This window comes from Limtongia smithiae, assembly GCF_038497785.1.
Source record: "Limtongia smithiae strain NRRL Y-17922 unplaced genomic scaffold V1518scaffold_8, whole genome shotgun sequence".
NCBI classification, from domain to species: Eukaryota; Fungi; Ascomycota; class Lipomycetes; order Lipomycetales; family Lipomycetaceae; genus Limtongia; species Limtongia smithiae.
The window spans coordinates 138,881-160,127 of NW_027117629.1; the positions used below are offsets into that span (position 1 = coordinate 138,881).

A 21,247-nucleotide genomic window follows, 5' to 3' on the forward strand; every position below is an offset into this window, starting at 1 on the left:
GGGGGAGCATGGCGGGGTCCCGCGGGGGTGGTCGCCGGCCGGGGACGGCATCGCGTCGCGCGTCGTCGGGCGCGCGTCGGAGATGCAACGCCGCTGCCATATGCGGGGAAGCGCAGGCGCGAAGCGGCGTTGTGGTTTGCGCGGGTAGCAGGTTTCGACCAGCCAGGCCCCAGCGGCAGAACGCGGCGGAAGACCGCGTCTGCGGGTGATGCGGCGCACGGGCGGGTCTGCGCCGCGGGATGAGCGGGGGCTCCTCCGTGGCGGGGGGGGCGCCGGGGGCTCTGCGGAGACGCCCCGGACGGGGTTGTTACTCGAGTGCTTCCGGCAGGCCAGAGAGGCCTTTGGCCGCAGCCTGTCGGGCTTGCTCCCTCTCTCCACTTTTCCCCTCGTCTCTCCTTCCCGCTTTCTGTCGCTGCTCCTGCTCCGCTGCCTGCTCTTGCCTGCTCCGCTCCCGCGCACTTGCCCCTTCCGCAACGTCCCGCGTCTCTCCCGGCCGCGCGCTTATATACTCCACACCCCGCCCCGCGCCCCGCTTTTCTTTTCTCCTCCTCCCCCACTCCCCCATCTCCATGCGAAAGCCGCTGCCAGAACCTGCCACCGCAGACCTAAAGCATCCTCCGTCCCACACGTCGCCCTCCTCCCTCGCCAGCCAGCCAGTCGCGGTAAAAGACGAGGCACACATCGCACCAGACACGCCTTCCGCCGTAGCCGCTTCGACCTACTCGTCCTCGACCTCGACCTCGACCTCCTCCGCCGACTTGGCCAGCAGCAACAGCAGCAACATGGCCACTCTCGCCCCCGCCCCTGCTCCGCAGGATGTCTCCATGCACGGCCCGACCGAGCTTCCCCGTCCGTACAAGTGCCCCATGTGTGACAAGGCCTTCCACCGCCTTGAACACCAGACGCGACACATCCGCACGCACACCGGCGAAAAGCCTCATGCGTGCACCTTCGCCGGTTGCCACAAGCGATTTTCACGGTCTGACGAGCTGACGCGCCACTCGCGCATCCACACGAATGTCAACCCACGACGGAGCTACAAGGCCTCTGCGCACGCCGCGGCGCATGCCACGCCCGCCTCTGCAGGCGCCGCAGGATCGGCTGCCGCTGGCGGCGACGAGCGGATCAAGTTCAGCAAGAGCGCGCCTACGTCACAGGCCGCGAGCCCAGACGTGTCACCTCCGCATGCACATGCGCAGCTCGCGAGCAGAAGTGGGGTCAGTTCGGCGTACCAGTCCGGCGCTTCCACGCCGCTGACGAGCGGGTCTGCAACGCCGTTGCCGTTCGACATGCACATGCTCGCCACCGCAGCATCGCAGCAGCTTGAGCGGGAAAACAGTCTGCACTCTGCACACTCGCGGTCGTCGCTGTCGCTGCTGTCGGCGGCATCGGCGTCCTCGTCGGCGGCTTCACTTCATCACCATCACCACCATCACCACGCCAACTCCAGAATGTTCCCCGGCCTCACTCCGCTCACTCCGTTCAACGCTCCGACTTCAACTGTCCGACCACATGAAGACGACGCATTCGGACCCCGCCAGCACAAACGATCGCGGCCAAACTCGCCGGTCTCGACCGCGCCTTCGTCGCCGGCATACTCGACGTCTGAGTCGCCAACTCCCGAGCATACGCCGCTGGTCACCCCTGCGCACTCCCCACGGATACACCCGCGCGAGCTGGAGGCGCTGCAGGGCGTGCAGCTGCCATCGATCAGATCGCTCTCGCTGCGACACATGCCGCCGCCTCTTGTTCCGCTCGAGGTCGATACTTCCGCCAGCGGAAGCGTGAGCAGGTCTACGTCGGGATCGAACCTGCGGCTGCTGCCGATCGCTGAGATCCTTGCGAACTCGCCGGGATCGATGCCACACCCGTCCGACCTCGGCAAGCGATTACTGCCGCCGCCGACTTCTGCGCCGTCGACTACTACTAACCGCCTGAGTGTCGCTGATCTGATCAACGGACCGCCATCAACCACAAGCTCGAGCACCGTCTCAAGCACGGCGTCGAGTACCGCGGGCGAGGAGGCGCGGTGGTGATCGTCGTACCGCATATAACTTTGATATTTCTCGCTTATAGACTACTAGATTATTGGGTGCAGGTGTTCACTATATCTTTTGATTTCGCAAGTACCGGTATGTTTGCTTTGCGTGGGACTGCTATGGACTAATTTGTGATTATGGTTTGTGCGGTAGTATGTCTTTTTGTTACAGATCGAGTGTCAGATCCAGAATTGTATCATCTTCTTTCATACACATGTGCTTTTTTGTACAATATTTTAGGAGACACGACTCCTGTTAAATCTTCTCCGATTCATATCTTATTGTTTTTTGTGTTTATAGCGAAGTGCGGACTTCAATTCTCTTGATCTTAATACTGGCTGCTTGTCTGAGAATGGTGTACATGCGCACTATGTATAAATATAGACAACTCTAATCAGATGTGCAGTTGTTGCCGGCTGAACGGAGGGGGGTACGGACGGTCTGCCGCACTCTGCTGGCTGATGCGACCACGGCTGCCAAAGGAGGACGTGGCCGCGCGGCAAGATGGAAGCTGCAAGCAAAAGCGCTGCCGTCTGTGGCTGTATCATACGCAGCAGCAAAAAACTGGGGGCGGGATTTTGTGAGTTCTCGTTTAAATTGCCGACGCGCACAGGAGGAAACATGTGCGCTCGCGTGTGCTTCTCTCCAGATATCAGATTGCCGACGGCAGGAGTTCGGGCGGCCACCACGGCTGTCGTGCCGTGCGGGCCTGCGGCAGTTTACGCGCAATTTAGCCCAAGCAGGGATGCTTGGAGGGGGGTGGCGAACTACCCGGTGAGTCAAGTACGTGTGGAGGACGATGATGATGACACCGGCGATGACGACAACGTACAGGAGCCACAATACAGGGGCTATTTGTTGTCTGCTTGCGCTGCCAGAACAGGCGCGTGGTCGCGGCGGCTGTGCGCGATGGAAGCCGGATGGAAGAAGGACGAACGAGCAGAGATACAAAGGGATCAGCCGCTAACAAGAAGCATGGCAGCAGAACTAGTGCCGCCGCCTATCTAGCGGGCCGGGCGGCCAGGCGGCCACCACAGCGGCGCCGCGTGTGACCGCGGCACAGCAGCGGGCCGGTCGGTGAAGATGGCCTGCTGGCGGTTGTCCCCGCGGCTTCTGTGGTTGGCGCGCGCGATTCAGCATCTGCGACTGGGTGGCCCATCGGGCGATGTCGGAGCGCGCGAGAATGCCCAGATGGGGAAAGGGTTCCCCATCTGGGGAATCGGAGCCTCGCAAGCCAGTCCGAGCAGACGGTGCCTCCGCGTCCCCCCCACGGGGCCGCCTGCCGTCCGCGCTCGCTTACTTCTGTTTGCGGTTAAGGCGCGAGGAGGAGAGTGAAGCATGATGTATTGGGGTGCGTGCGAGATTGGCACGTAGAGAGAGCCGCCGGGCGGCGGCTACATAGGAGAACAAGAACTTGGGACTGCCGCGCTGGTGCCAGGGTGCAAGGGACAGGAGGGCGGCCTCCCCCACTTTTGGCGTGGCTTGGCCGAGAGCGGCCCATAGTGGCGGTGGCGGCGGCGGCGGTGGCGGTGCTATGCTGTGCGGCGTCTTGCGGGCAGTCAATCCGTCGCGCGCTGCTCGTCACAGCACACGCAGAACGAGGCAGGCCCCTAGGTCATTTCACCCAGCTGCCGGTCCGTCGTCGTGGTTGCGCGAAGCTGATCGGTCCGTAAAATTAGACAGCGGATCAGTAAGCAGGTCTTAAATTTGCTGTTCGCCCGGCGAAGACTACGCCCGCATCTGGGCTGTTGTTACCCCCCACACGCTGTCACCCAGATCACCCGCTCGGCTCTCCTCCGCGCGATCTGCCGGACCTCTTGCTTCCGACGTCGCCGTCGTCGCTGTGCTCTCCCCGCAAAAGAGACCGCGGGCCTTTTGTGCTTCTCGTCACATTACAGCCTCCCAGACACGCGCCTCGGTCCCGATCGAAAATATGTTTCCCAAAGATACCTTCCTCGGCGGTCGGTGCTCACCTGGATCAGGCATCGGAGACGTTCCGCGGGGTAGCTCATCGCCCACGACGAGGGATCAGGCTGCTTGTCCTACGAGTGCCCCGTAAAATGTATCAGACAGGACTCACCCCGCTGCGGATATTCACGGCAAACTCGGCTATCCGCGAAATGGTCGGGCTCGAATCGGCGATCTATTTGTTTTCTGATTCTTCGTGTTCGCTTCTCTGATCGCTCTGGTCGTTCTGATCTGCGTCGCCGCTGCTGTGGAAATCCAGAGAGTCGCAGTTCTCTCGGGGCTTGGAGAGCCGCTGCACGATCGCTACCTCCGTCAAGGTTGTGTTGCATTCTGCGTACGATTCAGGCTTGCTGCACTATAACTCGAACGATCTATTCTCATCATACATGCAAGATGCACTCCCCGTATTCGTAAAAACCCCGACTAGATACCACTAGATCTCCAACACTCAGCTCGGTGGCGCCATGTACAGCACCGACTTTGCACTGAGAAGATACTCCGGTCGCTGCGGATCATGGTAGCCCAATGGACCCCTGTCGCAATCGGCGCACGCGAGGTACTTGATTCCTGACGACGAACTCTTGCTGAATCCAAGGTTCTCGAAGTGGAATGGATCCGCGACGACCCAAAATAGTTCTCCATCGTCGTCTGTGGCGCCCTCTGGCTTCGCTTCGTCGTCTACAATCTTCTCGGCTCTATCGGAGTCGAACGCTTCCTGTGATTATATCAGAATTGAGTTCAAAGCATGCTGTTTCGCGTGACACGCGCACCAACGTACCTTCGGAATCTTCCCTCGGCGACTTAGGACTCCAACGCCGGGAAGCATTATCAGCGACGAGCAGTTGTTGAACGGGCAGTAGATCTTGTGCGCGTTCTTGTCGCCCTCTTGAACCATCATCGTAATCTCGCCGTAGTTGACTTTCGGCGCCGCCATTGCAGCAGTTGCTGTGTTCGTATCTAACCAACGGGAATTCCTGTCTTGTATCAAGGACGCGCGCCACTCGTGAGATATCGGCGCGATGATGGAAGCTCATAGACCCTTGCTGCTTCCTCCGGGGATCAAATCTCCCAGCAAGTAGAGCATCACATGAGATATTCACATGCTACTCAGCTACGGGTTTGGTACTTTCCAGGAGCGTTGCCAGGGCGACAGCTGCTGCGTGGTGGTGTCGCGCTCCTCGCTCGCTTGTCGTGTAAGCCCCTCTGCACATGCACAAACTGCAGCCGGCCAGGTGCTCGCCTGTCCTTTCAATTATGAACAGGTGATCTGGCGTGAAGAGCTTTATGTGACAAAGGTCCCCTCAGACAGCGACTTTTCTTGCACGTCGTTGTTGAAGCGCTAGAAACGCAGCAAGCAAATCTTAAAGTCGTCCGAGTCGTCACACAAGTCATCTTGGCTTTGACCAGCTGGCGACTTAGTGAAATCGGCGGCATGTCTTACGCGTGCTACACCATCGCGTTCGGCTCGCTCGGGAGTACCGTTGAACTTGGAAGAACAGCAGCGATCTGACACGATAGCATATCGTGAGATGAGCCGGAGACATATTATGAGACCAACGGCGGACAAGAGATCTTTGATCCACCCTGCGCTCAATCGCCGAAGGATCTTTCGGAGCGCAGCATGAGCGGGCCAAGTTGTGTTTACAGCTCACCTTGGCGTTGCCGCGACAACAGTCGCGCTACTACCTATTTTGTTGAATGGTAAATAAGAATCCCGTTTTCGCGCTCCGGGGCCGCGCACGCACCACTGGTGGCGCTCGGCGCCAGTGACAGAAATCGGCGCCGTACTTTACAGATTACTGCCTCTTTGCGGTTTAGCGCGTTCATTAGGATCTGCTTCAGCACATGTGTTTCTGCGGCGTTTGTGCGTGTGCGCGTACGTGTGATTTCCGCCTCTATTGACACGCTGCCGTTTCGGGAAAGATGATGCGTTCCGTGCGCGGGAGTGCCACCCTGATGGCAGCTCCCCTAAGACTGCGGGGCATCGCTGCAGGGGAGATGGCTGTCTTGCGACGTCCTCTACGCTCTATCTGCATCATCTCGACTACGCTCCCCTGTTGCGCGACCCTGCTTCTACAAGGATCAACGCAGTCTACACGCAGGGGCTGAGTCGTCTTCTTGCCGCCGACAACCGTTTTTTTGGATATTCACCTAACGCTTTTGGGGGAATGCGCTGTAGTCTCTGGACTACCGGTCTCTCTACGGTAGCCGGGCTCCTCGTTCGCGGCCTGCTTGGTGCGCACACCGCAAGCGCTTTCGACGCCTCAGCGAGCTCAAACCTCGTGCTCTACTGGGGCCAGAACTCTTATGGCGAGGTGGGCGCTCAGGAGGACCTGGCGTACTACTGTCAGGACTCCACCACCGATGTGAGTAGGTTAAATGTTCGCAGTTTATACGATAAACTAACGACGTGGCAGATAATCGTTCTTTCGTTTCTTTATGTGTTTTTTGGAGAAGATAATTTACCAGAGATCAACTTTTCTGGTTCCTGCAGCGACGGCTCTTACTTCGACGGGACCGAATTGCTTCAATGCCCTCAGATTGCGTATGTGTCTCTTGGTTCGTCGTCATCTGATGTATGGACTAAAGTGTGAATAGTGAGGACATAGTGACGTGCCAGGACAATGGCAAGAAGGTCCTGTTGTCTCTTGGTGGCTCATCTGGTTCGTATGGTTTCGACAACACGACGCAGGCGCAGGAGTTTGCTACTACGTTATGGAACCTTTTTGGAGGTGGCAGCTCCGACACGCGCCCGTTCGGCACCGCGATAGTCGATGGCTTTGATCTCGACATTGAAGGCGGTAGCACAACCGGCTACGCTGAATTTGTGACCGCAATGCGTGCGTACTACGACTCCTACACTGACAAGACCATGTATATCTCCGGCGCACCGCAATGTCCTATACCGGACGAGTTTTTGAACGACGCGATGGAGAATTCGTACTTTGACTTTTACTTTGTGCAGTTTTACAACAATTACTGCGGCGCTGACACCTGGAGCGCGAATTCTACTTCGTCATACTTCAATTTCGACGCCTGGGATTCGTTTGCAAAGAATGATGGATATAATCCCGACGCGAAGGTGTTCCTTGGCGTGCCGGGCTCGTCTACAGCAGCTGGAACAGGATATGTAACGATTGATGTATTGATCGAAATGATTGACTCTCTTGCATCCACATATTCTAGTTTTGGAGGTGTTTCAATATGGTGCCTATCCTATTTGCTACATATCATGTGGCGGTAGCTAACCGTGTGATTAGGGACGCGTCGCAGGCTTATAATAACATACCGGAGGACGACCTCAATTACGCGCAGCTCGCAAAGCAAGCATTGGCGTCAGAAACTGCATCAGCTACTACTAGCGCAGCCGCGGAATCACTGACCGCTACCACTGCAGTCGCTGCAGATACGACCTCGACATATGTTGATACGTGGTGGACCGAAGCGGCAGCGGCTACGACGACAGACTCTGTGGCCGTGACTGCTGTCGCGGCAGAGAGTACGCCTGTGGATACGTGGTGGACCGAATCTGCAACCTCGACGTCAACTTATGTGGATACATGGTGGACCCAACCGGTGAGCTCTACAGAGACGGAGTCCGCTGCGCCAACTACTGCGTCAGCGGTTGTCACTGCCATTGCGGAGGAGACTACTTCTGTGGATACTTGGTGGAGCGAACCAACGACGTCCTCGGAAGTGTATGCTGAAGCGTCGCCAATTGTTCCGTCTGCCGCGATCACTTCGGTCGTGTACGAGACGACTTACGTAGATGCTTGGCCGACGACATCCTCAGAGGCGCAGTATGTGGAACCGTCATCAACTGTCGCTACGACTATGGCGGAAGAGACTTCGTTTGTGGACACCTGGTGGACCGAGAGTGATACGAGCACGCAAGTTGCTTCGGCGACGGAAGCAGCTTGGGAAACGGAGTCAACTGAGGCCCTTACATCTGAAGGTTTTGTGACGCAATCGGTTCCTACTTCCGCGGCCGAGTCAGAGGATACGACAACGCTTGTTCAGACAAGCACCGTGCTTTACGACCCTGGACAGTCTTCAGTTGTGACGTCGACGGCTGTGGCTCGGGATACAGATGTGGCGCCGAACAGTTCTGCGCAAACTGAAGTCTTCAGCGTTGCGGCGACTCCCAGTACGGTGGCAGAATGGCAGCATACGAGCGATCAGACTTCTTCAGTGGCGTCGTCGACACCGCAGGCGGCGTCGGAGACGGAAGCTGTACCGGCCAGCACGGAGGGCAATGAACAATATTCTGAGACTCAGATTGCGTGGGAAACGGATCCGGCTAAGACGAGCACCGTGGCCGAATACGAGGCGTCTACTAGCACTGAGGCATATGTCGAGTCATCTCCGGCTGCAGCGACGAGCCAGACTGCATGGGTCACCGGAGTTGCTGGCGCAACTGCAACTGCGCCTACACCAGAGTCTGCAAGTTCTAGTGCAGAGGCCGCTTGGGAGACTGATGTCGTTGCATCTAGCTCTGCTGCAGAGTATGTGGAACCTACTACTAGCGCGCAGGATTATGTTGAAGTGTCGCCGGCTATAACAACAAATGATGGCGCATGGGAGACAGAGTCTGTGAGCTCGACATCCGTGGTAGTGGCACCAACGTTGACAGAACCATCTGAAGCAAGTACTGCAGTGGAACCGACAGCTATGACGAGTGATTCTGTTGTTGAAACTGCATCAGTTATGACAATCTCATCGCTGTCAGTCGAGGGAGAGGAATTTGCAATGTCAAGCACTGTTGCCGCTGCATCTTCTACCGCGGCTCCAGGCATCAGCACTAGCATCACATATCCAGTCGTGTCTGTCTCTCAGATAAACACAGCGGCATCTGTGAGCACGTACACCGTCTCACCGACTGAAACGGCGGTTGCCGCTGTGACACCGTCGTCATCTTCTTCGCTCACGTTCTTGACACATGCGGCGTATACAAGCAGTTCTTCTGTCAAGGTACCTAGTGCTACATCTATTTCTTCCGCCGCAAGCTCTTCGTCTAGCTATTCATCATGTCCAGTGCAAGGCGAGCCGTGTGAGAATAACGGTGAACTTGCGTGCAATGGATACTCCTACGGCCAATGCGTGTGGGGTGTGTGGTATGTCCGACCATGCTATACCGGTCTGGTGTGCAAGACAGGTACAGACTATGTGTATTGCGACTATCCAGGCTCCGAGGTTGTGGAATCATGTTCTGCGGATTCTGAATCTGTATTCAAGAAACGATCAGTTGCAAATCAACCGGAGCAGCCGTCACCGGCTCCCCCGATCCGGCGGAGATCGCTGCATCAGCATGTCGTCGATCAGATGTATGGACCCGTTCAGCGCAGACATCATCTTGGAGTTGGTAGAAAATACTCGCCTCATGTTCCCGTTCATGCGCATCGAATGGATAGGGCGAAGCGAAGTGCGGCAGATGCGGCGGCTTCGGCGAGTGCTACAGCGACCACCACAGCGAGCGCAGCATCATCTACTGTGTCTGACAAGGCGTCGCTTGTGCAAGGTGTTGTATTTTCTGCAGCAGTTAGTGGCTCAACTACATCCTCCGCGGCTATACCAAGTGCTACTTCGACGTTAGAAGACTCTGGGTCTGGTTACGATGTATATTCTGACGACACAGACTCTGGCGCGTCCTATATCGTGCGTGTCGCCACGCAAGCTGTGAATAGCACGAACTTTGTCGGTACTTTATATGCAGCGCCACTGTCCAATACTCCAATTGGACGTTACTGGAAGTTCACATTCACATCGCTGCAAACATTAACATCTGTGAGCAGAGGCGCGTTGACCTATGTCGGCGACGACACCTACGAGATCGTGAGTGTGTCTGCGCAAGAAGCGAGCAGTTACATGGCAATCCGACTTACATTTTATGGAACATATACTACATGAGACTAGAATCTTGGCTCGCTGCAATCTCTTTTTTGGGCTACTTCGTTGGCATACTTGCTAAACTTGTACAGACTCTCCTTACGTTTTGGAATTTTGGTTTTGCTTTCTGTTTTGGAACTGTGTCATATGTCACTCATTTATTTGGATCTTCTAATTGAAGTCAATCGTCACTCTTTATCTACCATCTATTGGTCTACTGGTCAAAATTGTGTGTTGTTGTGCATCTGCGTGCGATAAGTTGTAATAAAGTTTCTGGCTCTGATTTTGTGATATAGTCATTTGGAAAGCTGCGAATAGAGAAGTATTAGTAGCTCGCTACAGATTATTCTCCGTTCGTGAACTAGCCCGATGTGCTTGAACGGACTTGTTACTCGTAGCTGGTGTTCGTTAACTAAGTCGCCGGTGCATGAGATCGTGTAGGTATGCAATCGCGCATGTGAAGGGCGAATATATACAATTATTGTTAGATAAAGCCGAATCGGAGTAATGCTGCCCCTTTACTATGTTGTCGTATTCGTGGCGACGACGGTTTGTCGATATCCGGGGGAGTGATGTGACTTCCGCTCCCAGTTTGTCGCCAGGACGCCGCTGCACGTGGTTTGCACCGTACTTCACGCTCCCCCAGATCATATCGCGACCGACCTACAGAAAAAAGCTAGCGTATCGTCATGCCGCCTCGCCATTTCGCGGCACGAAAGCTGGTATGTTTTGATTCAAGTTCTAGGATTATGCAAAGGTAGTGTTATTAATCACAAACAGCCGTCAAGCGGCGGCACTGGCACCTCCTCTGGTTCGCTGTTGACATCGACGTCGACAACAGCTACGCAAGCATGGACATCAACGTTTGAGCGGAATAAAGACAACGAAGATGCGAAGACTAAAAAGGAGCGGGAGGAGACGCAGCATGTGTATGAGGAGTTTGTGAAAAGTTTCAATGATGATGGACGCGAGGACGTATTATTTGTGCAATCCGGCACCGACCGTGGTACGCGTATACCGCACTTTGTTTGAATCGATCTTTCTAATGAATTGCCAGTCGACGACAAGCCGCGACGAGAAGGGTTTTTAAGCAGCTTCAAACCGAATTCGAGCTCAAGCTCGACAAACAACGTGAAGCGAAGGGACAACTACGACGCATCCCTGTCACCGCCGCCGTCGAAGCGACGGCATTACAATAATGATAATCAACTACTACGACCGGATCAAGTGCGAATGAATAGTCTCATGGCGCAGCAAGCTGGAGGTGATGGCGCAGCAAAGTCGAGAGTTCCTGCCGCCGTGGTGGAAGATAGCAGCTTGGTATCCGCTGCCTGCACTCTGTTCCTCGGCGGTCTTCCCTTAAGCTCAACTTCGGACTCAGTTAAACAGCTGGTTTCACATAATGGCGGAGGAGTGGTCAAATCAGTGAAGATTCAACTGCGAGACGTGAAACTACGTGGGCTAAATGCTACTGTTGTGTTGACAACCAGCGAACATGTCGAGAAGGCGCGAACAGCATTGGACAGGATGTATCTTGGCGAGGGATTTACACTTGTCGCCGCACTTGGAAGAGACGCAGGTCCCGCGATAGCGAGAATGGACAGCCGGAGTGGTCTTCCGTTCAACGCACGAATGCCGGATGCCGCTGCAAGACATACAGCGCCGTATGCATTGCGGGGCAAGCTATCAGCCTTGCAGGTGCAGGTGCAATATCCGTCGTCGCTGGTAATGCTTCGTCGTATTCATGCGATGGTTGAAAATGTCATCTGCTGCGGTCCTGAATCCGAAGCCATGATCATGCATCGGGAACGCCGAAATCCTGAATACGCGTTTTTGTTTGATTGCGATTTGCCGGAGCATGTTTATTATCGATGGAAGCTGTGGAGCATAGTGAGTGGCGAGGGAGTGAACACTTGGAGCACAAGTGCTACGGAGATTTTCGATAACGGTGTGCTTTGGATTCCTCCGAAGCTGCCAACAACAATCGACGATGAAATCGAGAGGCTTGACAACGAAAATATTGATGAGGAAGAGAAAAATACAGCAGGCGATACCACGGCAAGTAGTAGCGACAATCTGAAAGCTCCATATCTCGGCGCGATTCCTCATCTGCATCTGACGTTGCTGCTACAGCATCTGTCCATGCGTCGCGGAGCAATAGCTCGTCTTATGGCGTTCGCTATCGATAACGCGCATGCAGCCGAGGAGATTGTCGATGTCATATGCGACAGTATCTTGAGCACACGTGCATCGACTACACTCCGCGTCGCGCGGTTATGGGCAGTCGGTGACATCTTGTACAACTCCGGCATGGGTATCGGCGGCATTAGCAAAGGCGTATGGAAATACAGGACATTGTGCGGATAATTAGTCTATCGACATCGCAGGAATTCAAGCTTACAAGTTTCATTCAGGTTTCAAACAAAGCTCGTAAGAGTTTTCAGCGGCCTGCATGAAGTGTTCAAAGCATTCGACGGACGCATTCGAGCAGACAACTTTCGACGGCAAATAGTATCCGTGCTGAATGTTTGGGAGGTCAGATTATATACTACTCTCGCTAATAATTACGCTGTATACCTGTTTGCTGTTTACTTACCTTTTCTGTTGTGTCTTAGGGATGGAATGTGTTCACGCATGAGGCCATGGCTGAAATGACAACGGAGTTCATGGGCACGAACAAGGAGCAAGAAGAACCGGACAAGCAAGTCGCCGAGTCTAAGGCGAAGAAGCCATCCGTAACTACGAGCAAATGGAAGAGAGTCGACAAGACCAGCTCGACTTGGTCAAGCCAAAATGCAGACGCAGCGACACCAATTGTTCAACCTTTGACAGCCGCTTCGACATACGAAGCGACAACAGCCGTCACCGAAGCGGCTATGGCGAAGGAAGCTGTGGAGGTCAAGGAGTTCAAGCTCGAAGATCTGATTGATCCAGATCTTGATGGTGAACCTATGACAGACAGCGATGTTGAGGAAGATGTGGTCATGGAGGAATCGGTCAACCTGGAAGATGGCGAGAATAGGGAACGAGCGGCGTAAAATGCTTATGATATTTGGTGTATCGGAGTCTAAGGGAATATAGAAGGTCGGATGTGGGTTGATAATCTATTCCGCCAAGCTGAGATCATAACTGGCAACTCTATCATGCGGTGGGATATGGTGACGTGCGCATGACGTCCCCTGGCTTCCGCAACACCAGCGACCCCTGAAGTACAGCTGCTGTTCACTCGCGCATAGTAGTTTGATCTCACCATTACGAACACCGCCTTAACCACTCACACTCCCGCAGCAATGTCGGACACGTCGGACCAGCACCAGCATCCCGCTGTCCCGCGTCGTCCGCCTTCTCGACCCTCGCATACGCCAACGCCACCGCTGCACCCGTCAGTTCCGCGCCGGCCACGGCCGCGTACATCCGACTCCGGCAGTAGCGACGTGTCGGCAACGTCCGCGCACGTCGCGGATGCGGACGCTGCTGATGCGTACCCACAGGAAGCGGCAGCGGTGCCGATTGTCTCGTCTGCGCAAGAGCAATTGACTCCTCCTGTCGCGGATGTAGCGGAATCTGCACCAATTTCGACTCCCGTGTTGCCTCGTCGGCCTGGATCGCCGTCCGTGGATATGCATCGACCTCGCGATTCGTATGAGCAGTTACAGCAGAACGCTGAGATCATGATGGACACGTCGCGTACGCTTGCGGAGACGGAGAAGGACACTCCCGCGTTCATGACGAAAGGAACGAGTCGTGACGGCGACTCGACGGCGGAGGAAGGATTCAATCTGCCAGTGTCGATTACGGGATCCTACACTGGTGAAGAGCATGTGCAGAGCGTGCTGGATCGGTTTGATTCACCAGTGTTGGATGATGAAGGACATATGCCTGTCACGGAATCGGTTTCAGACGACGAGCTGTCTGGGATCACGGCGGACGAAATCAGCGCTTCTGGTATGCCTCCTTCTGATACTCCTGATCATTTCAGTGCTTAACCTCATTCACAGAGCCAACGATCTTACAGCCACGACCTTTGTCCAACTTAACGTCCGCACTACACCAGCCGAGAATTCCTCGTCGACCGAATCACGAGCACATCACATCAAGCGAATCCACTCATAGACATCTTCATGTTGTCGGCGCCCACAGTCCCAAGATTCCAGATCGTCCATCTTCGAGACCATCTGCCTCCAGTCCAGCTATTCCCGAACGGCCACAAAGCAAGCAGGAGTCGCATCCTGAAGCACACGTCGACGAGCTCATAGCGCCGGTTTATATGCCGTCTGTGCCGCATCGTCCTACCAGTAGACCGACGCGGTCGCATAATGATTTGCATGTACATGTTTCTCCAGAAGCGGTGGTGATTGATTCTACTAATGCTGCTTCCGGAATGCCTGAAATTCACCGCGTGCCGACGTTCAAGGACGAAGTCGAGGATAGAACAGCGTCATCGACAGAAGAGACGAAGTCAGTCGAGGCTGCAGATGTCGGTCGGGTAGACGAAGTGACGCAGGAAGTGATGGAAGACATGCGCGAGCCGGAATCTACTCCGATAGTCGAGCCGTCACCGTCGACACCAATGACTTCCGAGATAGAAGTTTCTTCGCCTTTGAATCGGTCGGCCACTACTGATATGGATGCCATTGATGAATTGATTGACGAGTACATCCGCGAAGGCGAAGCTCCTATTGAGGAATCACCGAAGAAGTTTGAGGCTTTGAAGAGGACTACTAATGAGGCCATCGGTGCTGAGGAGAGAACCGAAGAGCCAGCTCCTGCTGAGGTCGGCTCATCGGGGGTCGAAGAAGCATGTCCTGCTGTTGCGATCGAAGCCACACCAGAATTACGAGCCGAGCCATCCACGCCGGTGGAGCCAACTGTTGTCGAGGCGCCAGTCGTGGAAGCTACAGCGGAAGAACCACAATTAGCAGAGAAGCTGCAACCAGTCACCGCAGGCGAAGCTCCATCGTCATCATCGTCGAGCGAGCCAGAGAAACCGGTTATTCCACCTCATCCGCGCCGCCCGCAGCGTCCTGCGACACGACCATCGCACAGCTATTCCGCCGAGCATTCGGAGGTTCCACAGGCTATCTTCCCGCCTGCTGGAGTTGGAAGTGGTTTACCATCTTCTATCGCTGCGGCTATCGCCGCGAAGCGTGCTGCTAAGGCTGCTGCAGAGGGAACCCATCCACCTGGCGAGGTGCTGGAGACGGCGCCGAAGTCGGAGGCACCGTCGATCACAAAATCGAAACCACCACCGCCTATGCGCCCGAACAAGCTTACAGGTATCCGTGCAGCCTTTGCCAAGAATCTCGAGTCTCGTCTTGGTAAATCCGGAGGCATGCCGCTTATGATGCCGCGGCCTGGAAAGCCGCTTGTCTCGGCAGCAGCAGAAGTCGAGACTGGAATCAAGCAGGATGACGGCGAAGAGGCACGACCAGAGAGCTCGATTCCTGAGAATGTGCAAGCTGAGAAGCCGAAGACGCTTGGTGATATGCGACGGGGACGAGCGAAAGGACCGAGAGGGAGAAAGTTACCCACACAGACTGAGTTGCCCGGCGGATGGGGCTATAGCTCGGTTATCACCATTTGGCAGTTGGAACTACCAGAAGAGACAGCTACGAAGGAAGTGGCAACCGAAAGTGCAGAGAGCGAATCTACAACGGAGCAGCTTGCTCCGCAAGTGGCACCTGAAGTGGTTCCTGACCTGACAACGGAGAAAGCTCCAGAAGAGACGACGTTGCAACCGCCAGTGGAGACCGCAGCGCCAACATCGGCCGCGGAGCGGCCTGCAGACCCAGAGGTTCCCACGACCGGGACTGCAAAGCTAGCACGAGATTCTGTGCCTGAGCCAGTGATTGAAGAACCTGTCGAAATCGAACCGGCTCCTGTGGCCGCCTCCGAAATTCTCTCCGAAGGCCTACCAGAGGGCGTGGAAGATATCACTGACCAGCCAGACGAGCCTTCCACCGGAGAAGTAACGCCAGCTGATGAGATACTTTCTCCTTCATCTATTGAAGAGCCAAGCGGGTATCTTGAACCAATCACTTCCATCTCCGCAGACCTGGATGCTGCGCTAGAGAGTGTCATGATCATGGAGGAAGAGAAGGGAGAGACTGATGACGATGTGACAGAGATAGGAGGGCCTACTGTAGGAGAACAAGCGGATGACGAGGAATCAGTGGACCTTACTGAGCCTGCAGCTATAAGCTGAGGTAGTTTTGCATGTCCTTTGTGATCCTTCCTTCCTGTGGCGGTTGAATTTGGATTCGAACACACGCTTGCATATCACGATGGGTTGGTGGTCATTCGGTGACATCTCAAGAACTAGCTAGTTAGTCTTACCGCTTGGACAATTGCATTATATTGGTTTAAGTGACGTGATATACTTGTCTGAAGATCAGCTCACACCTTAATCGCTCCGAACGATTCGTGTTCGTGTGGGTGCACGCAATCACAGTCACCGCCGGTTGTGAATCCCGCGAAGAGGTGGGTGTTACCAGAACCTATGCATTTCTTAACCTATATACGCTACTTTCACATATGGAGACTATAAACACAAGCTACTCAAACAAAATACTATACCACAAGAATAATTTACAAAAAATATACAGCAAACAGAGCTCGGAATGTCATCGAGCATATATATCATACACTAATTCAGACGTGAGCCACAGATCACATCTCACATCGATTTTGCGACGGGCGAAGAAAAAAAATGAGAAAAAACACAAGCCACCCACCGCAAAAAACAAGCCGCCCGAGCCATGATCCAGCCATTTGTCCCGGGCTAGAACGTTCACCACAGATACAAAACAGACACACCGATGATTTTCATTGCACCGCGCCCATTTGTTATAACCGGTCCAAATAGAGGACAACAAAGAGCAAAATATAGCAGGAAAATGACAGAAAAAACCAGATGACAAGAAAAAAAATATTCACAAGGTGGAAGTCGAAGGGGGGAATGGATTTTAGTGAGTCCCTCGGGATTGCGCGCAGTGCAGGCACTCGAGCGCGCTGCTGGTGTCTTGTGAGCGCAGAGAGCATCGCCAGCAGACGATCTTGTTGCAGCAAAAGCACGAGTAAGATTCCGGATCCATCGTGTATTCGTCAATCAAGATCGTGTTGTCGCAGTCCTCGCAGGAGATGTCGTCTGAGAATCTGCCCCCATGCGGAGAAGTGGCCACAGTGCAGACCTTGCCGTCTGCTGTTACTATGCTCCGCGGCTGGTCAAGGTGCTGTTGCTGGTACTGCTGGGCTTGGAAGAGCCGTCTGAGGGTCGAGGCATGGATGTGCGTCTCAATAGGTCTATCGCTCCGGCGCTTCATTGGTGCGACTGGCCGCAGTGTCGGATCCGCAGGGAACTGGCCTGCTCCGTCGTTGCATGACTCTGCAAACCCCCGCTTACGCGACGTCATGCATGTCTGCTGTGACTGCATGCAGAGCTGCTGTTGCTGCTGCTGTTCGAACAGTTGTTGCTGCTGTTGTAGGTATTGCTGTTGTTGTTGCTGACCTAGCTGCATCTGCTGCGCCTGATAAAGCGCGTGCTGTTGCATCATCTGTTGCTGCTGTTGCTGCTGCTGTTGCTGCTGCTGCATTATGTAGTTGCCAGACAGTGCGGTAGAACCAAGCAGATCGTACGACGACTGCCCGAACACACCGTATTCCACAGAGAAAGGCATACTGTCGACGTTGTGGTGATATCGTGCGAGAAGTGACTGTGCGTACTGCTGCTGCTGGGCGTGAAAAAGCATGCGGATGCGGCGGGTGCTGTGTAGTGCGGGGGAAGACGCGTCGCCGACGCGTGCTGGGAGAGAAATGGACGGGTCGCCGATATAATTTCAGAAACGCGTCGTCTGAACCAGGAACCGCGGCGCGAAGTTGGCGGAGACCAGGGCGAGGGGGAGAGAGGAAAAGAACGTGGAGAGGACAGAGGCCGACTGCGGGAAGGAAGGAGGTGCGGAAGAGGCAGAGGAGCTTCGCGGACAGGCGAGCACGAGAGCGCCGGGAAGCGCCAGAAGCCGAGGCGGCACTCGCGATTCCGCGCCGCGCTCACAAAACCACGCCGGCCTAAAGCGGCAGTGTGATAGTCCGGAAGTCCGCATTCAGGCTAGCGGCTGGCTTCCCCAGCCTCCCGACGCCCTAGCCCTCGAGTTGCGGCTATGACTGTGATCGGTGACTCGTATGTGACTGAGACTAGTAGTTAGTTCTTGCTTATTCTCCGAATTCAGTTCCGTACGAAGTACGCAGTCGATGTGGCGCTGATATGTTGCCACTAGAGCAATGACCCTAGCCCTGTATCACAGACTGGATCACGAACTCCGTCAACGTTCACGCTGGCATGAATGATCACCGATTGTGACTTCGAGCTGGAGTTGCGGGGACGGCCTCGCCTCACCTGACCACGCCGGCTGCTCGCGACGTCTGACCGGTTTTCTCAGAACAAGGAGCTTCGAGGCAGAAGTTTCTTCTTGTATTTGATTCTTCCTATGGCTTCACAGGGTACAGGTAGATGCGTGGCGGCCACGAAGACGGAAGGAAAGAGAACAAAGACAGAGGAAAACCAAGAACAGGAATAGAAATCATAAATTTTGGTTCTCTCCGAGTCCCAAAGAGAATGGAATGACCGGCTGTGGTCCTTCACTTCTTACCTTACCAGAGACAAGACAGGATGGTAAGAAGGAGACAAAGACGATAATTTCCTTCAAATCGAGAGCATCAGCAAGTCCGTCTCATCGGCAATCTGAAAAATATATAAACGCTCATTGCAGCAGCAGCAGCAGCAGCAGCAAACACGACGCGGCCGTAGCTCAGCACTTCGCAGAACGCGTCAACTTCATTCTCTCACCAGAATCAGCAAGATCTAATGCGTTTCTATATTATCCTGTGTGCAGTATTTCGCCTCGCGTCGCTCAGTCCAAATTAGTGCAGATATAACTCAAAGTATCAGACAAACATTAGCAACTCCTGCCATGCGGATATGATCAGTTATCTGCTCAGCCTGCTATGCTGCAACCTCCTCGATCACGATTCGTGCTGCAAAAATTGAAGTCAATCGTCATCTATATTGTACTTCATATTAGTAGTCACTTCAAGTGCTCATAAACGCCAAAACCACAGCTCCAGTCGCGAGCAAGGCGGTGATGCCAAACAGATCGTGATAGTCCGACCAAGGGCGAGCTAAGCGCACGTGATGTCGTTAGGCGTCGACTACGCACGCAAGCTATCCAGCATTTTTTCTCTGCCCATTCCAGAAGTCGAACGCGTACGACCAAGCCATTCTAGCTACTTTGCATCCTCGGCATCATGGACGGTGACGACGGGCGACGACGTGACAGTTATTACGATAGAGACCGCGACCGCGGCGACCGTTACCGTGATCATGACCGCGACCGCGACCGTGACCGCGACAGAGACCGTGACAGCAGAGATCGCGGCAGAGACCGTGAGCGCGGCCGAGATGGAGGCCGTGACCGCGACTACGGCCGAGAGCGGGACATGCGCGATCAGTATAGTAGTAGGCAGAGGTCGATTTCTCCAAACAGAGGTGGAGCGTCATCTGAGGATACACCGCGAAGACGTGATCCAATTGCCATCGCTGGTATACACAACTGTGCGCGAATTTTGATTTGCCTCCATGGCTAACATATTGCTATAGCTGCCACTGCCGAGAAGATTAATGCCCAACTTCAAGCAAAAATCGCCGGTGCAAGCAATTTCGTAACGCCGCCGCTACCCGCGGAAAGAAGTCCTGCGACCGCTGGCCCTGACGACAGCAGTGACCTGCCAGGCCCGCCTAGCATACGGTCTCGGCTAGTTGTTGAGGAAGATGGCGACTTTACGCGCGATATTGAAATCAATCACCTGCGGAACAGATATACTTTGACAAAGGGACAGACGCAGTCTATGATTAAGACCGAGACTGGTGCTGGTACGTTTCCGCTTCTACATTTGCTCTGTGTTGTATCTGACATCGTAGATGTGACCACACGAGGAAGATACTATCCCGATATTTCGCAGGCAACTGACAAGGAACCACCGCTCTACCTCCACGTTACCGCTTTGACTGTGGAAGCTCTCGACAAAGCGGTTGCGAAGATTGAAGAGCTCATGGCCCAAGACAATGCACCCGCACCAAAGCGACGCGAAGAGAACTTTGATGGCACAACATCTCGACTAGCTAACTTGGCTCCGTCTCAGCCTGACGAGGGCGCTCCGCCTCCAAGCGGAATCCAGTTTGGAAATAGTAGCGGTTCAGGGTTTAATCATGGTCCTGGTCCTGGTGGTCCTGGTGGCCAACTATACGGCCAGCAGGGTCACGGCGGCTTTGACAGGCCTCCGATGCAAAGAGTATGTATTTTGGCTTCGTTTTCACTTTTGACTTCTGGTTTAACTTAGATCATAGCGCCAACGATGGCTTGAAGACCGTGTCATTATCGGCTTAGACTTTCTGCCTGGATTCAACGTTCGCGGACAAATTGTCGGTGCCGGTGGACAAAATGTGAAGCACATTCAGAACGAAACTGGCTGTAGAGTGCAGATCAAGGGACGCGGATCACAGTTCATCGAGAACGCGACTGGACGTGAAGCAGATGAGCCTACGTTTCTGCATATTCTGTAAGTACAAACCAGTTTTTGGTCTGCTGGTTTCTTATCTAGATCTACCGCTGGTACATGAGTCGCTAAACCGGCAATTGCACGCGACCCGGTTCTTATTGATTGATACTGACATTAGATTGTGCTAATTCATACAGTGGTCAAGATCCGGCAAGTTTAGAAAGGGCTGTTTCGCTCGCCCGAGATCTGGTGAAAACGGTTACTGAGAGTTATAACAATTTCAAAGCAACACCGCGTCAGAACAATCAACGATACGGTAGTGGCGGTGGCGAACGCGGTGGCTACGGTAATCGCAGGGACAACCACCAGGGGGGAAACAGGAACCGGCGCTCGCCAACACCGGAACGATCTGCGAGCGTGGATGCCGAGGCGGGTTCGCAGCAGCCGGATTACACAGCTTTCTATGCGGCAGTTGCAGCTGGCCAAGATCCGTACGCAGCGTATGGTGGGTATGAAGCTTACGTGCAGTATTATCAGCAGTATTACGCGCAATACTACGCGCAGATGCAGCAGCAGCAACAGCAGCAGTCAGACGGGGCCGTGACCGGAGCTGCGCCACCTCCCAGCGCGGTGCCAGGGCTGCCACCACAGCAACCGCCGCCCTCTTCAGGATCCATGCCAGCGCCTCCCGGAATGTAATTTAGGATTGTCATCTGATTTTATATGTTTGTAATTGTGTCTTCTCTTTGCTGACTCTATTCACCAACAAGAGAAGTAATAGTATTTGTGCATTGTGGCTCTGT

The 21,247-nt window shown here is 54.5% G+C and overlaps 7 protein-coding genes across 7 annotated transcripts; 5 read left to right on the forward strand and 2 right to left on the reverse strand.

Annotated features, from left to right (window-relative positions):
* Positions 1–390: 390 nt before the first annotated feature.
* Positions 391–2,435, forward strand: V1518DRAFT_418516 (uncharacterized protein). The gene has a single exon (XM_066904559.1). The coding sequence runs from the start codon at positions 570–572 to the stop codon at positions 2,034–2,036; it is 1,467 nt and encodes a 488-aa protein (XP_066758673.1). The 5' UTR covers positions 391–569; the 3' UTR covers positions 2,037–2,435.
* Positions 2,436–4,455: 2,020 nt separating this feature from the next.
* V1518DRAFT_406157 (Mss4-like protein) lies at positions 4,456–4,941 on the reverse strand (the record flags this gene model as incomplete). The annotated part of the gene is made up of 2 exons (XM_066901944.1): positions 4,456–4,722; positions 4,786–4,941. 2 exons carry the CDS (start codon positions 4,939–4,941, stop codon positions 4,456–4,458), a joined length of 423 nt encoding a protein of 140 aa, XP_066758674.1.
* Positions 4,942–6,175: 1,234 nt separating this feature from the next.
* V1518DRAFT_374904 (glycoside hydrolase superfamily) lies at positions 6,176–7,251 on the forward strand (the record flags this gene model as incomplete). Its single annotated transcript, XM_066901480.1, has 3 exons — positions 6,176–6,373; positions 6,425–6,552; positions 6,606–7,251. 3 exons carry the CDS (start codon positions 6,176–6,178, stop codon positions 7,249–7,251), a joined length of 972 nt encoding a protein of 323 aa, XP_066758675.1.
* A 3,068-nt stretch (positions 7,252–10,319) lies between these two features.
* V1518DRAFT_418530 (uncharacterized protein) lies at positions 10,320–13,022 on the forward strand. Its single transcript, XM_066904560.1, has 5 exons — positions 10,320–10,615; positions 10,674–10,899; positions 10,951–12,250; positions 12,308–12,428; positions 12,509–13,022. The coding sequence occupies exons 1-5, from the start codon at positions 10,583–10,585 to the stop codon at positions 12,929–12,931; spliced, it is 2,103 nt and encodes a 700-aa protein (XP_066758676.1). The 5' UTR covers positions 10,320–10,582; the 3' UTR covers positions 12,932–13,022.
* A 12-nt stretch (positions 13,023–13,034) lies between these two features.
* Positions 13,035–16,350, forward strand: V1518DRAFT_309095 (uncharacterized protein). Its single transcript, XM_066901116.1, has 2 exons — positions 13,035–13,838; positions 13,892–16,350. Exons 1-2 carry the CDS (start codon positions 13,184–13,186, stop codon positions 16,096–16,098), a joined length of 2,862 nt encoding a protein of 953 aa, XP_066758677.1. The 5' UTR covers positions 13,035–13,183; the 3' UTR covers positions 16,099–16,350.
* Positions 16,351–16,383: 33 nt separating this feature from the next.
* On the reverse strand, positions 16,384–17,862 carry V1518DRAFT_418535 (uncharacterized protein). Its single transcript, XM_066904561.1, has one exon. The coding sequence runs from the start codon at positions 17,639–17,641 to the stop codon at positions 16,859–16,861; it is 783 nt and encodes a 260-aa protein (XP_066758678.1). The 5' UTR covers positions 17,642–17,862; the 3' UTR covers positions 16,384–16,858.
* A 1,102-nt stretch (positions 17,863–18,964) lies between these two features.
* V1518DRAFT_452094 (uncharacterized protein) lies at positions 18,965–21,143 on the forward strand (the record flags this gene model as incomplete). Its single annotated transcript, XM_066906520.1, has 5 exons — positions 18,965–19,488; positions 19,546–19,818; positions 19,867–20,237; positions 20,293–20,504; positions 20,642–21,143. The coding sequence occupies exons 1-5, from the start codon at positions 19,194–19,196 to the stop codon at positions 21,141–21,143; spliced, it is 1,653 nt and encodes a 550-aa protein (XP_066758679.1). The 5' UTR covers positions 18,965–19,193.
* Positions 21,144–21,247: the final 104 nt, after the last annotated feature.

Coding starts and splice junctions, on each gene's coding strand:
- V1518DRAFT_418530 (XM_066904560.1), top strand. CDS start 10,583: ATGCCGCCTCGCCATTTCGCGGCACGAAAGCTG. Junction 12,251..12,307: donor GTATGGAAATACAGGACATT/GTGCGGATAATT, acceptor AGTTTCATTCAG/GTTTCAAACAAAGCTCGTAA. Junction 12,429..12,508: donor CCGTGCTGAATGTTTGGGAG/GTCAGATTATAT, acceptor GTTGTGTCTTAG/GGATGGAATGTGTTCACGCA.
- V1518DRAFT_418516 (XM_066904559.1), top strand. CDS start 570: ATGCGAAAGCCGCTGCCAGAACCTGCCACCGCAGACCTAAAGCATCCT.
- V1518DRAFT_418535 (XM_066904561.1), bottom strand. CDS start 17,641: ATGCTTTTTCACGCCCAGCAGCAGCAGTACGCACAGTCACTTCTCGCA.
- V1518DRAFT_309095 (XM_066901116.1), top strand. CDS start 13,184: ATGTCGGACACGTCGGACCAGCACCAGCATCCCGCTGTCCCGCGTCGT. Junction 13,839..13,891: donor GGACGAAATCAGCGCTTCTG/GTATGCCTCCTT, acceptor CCTCATTCACAG/AGCCAACGATCTTACAGCCA.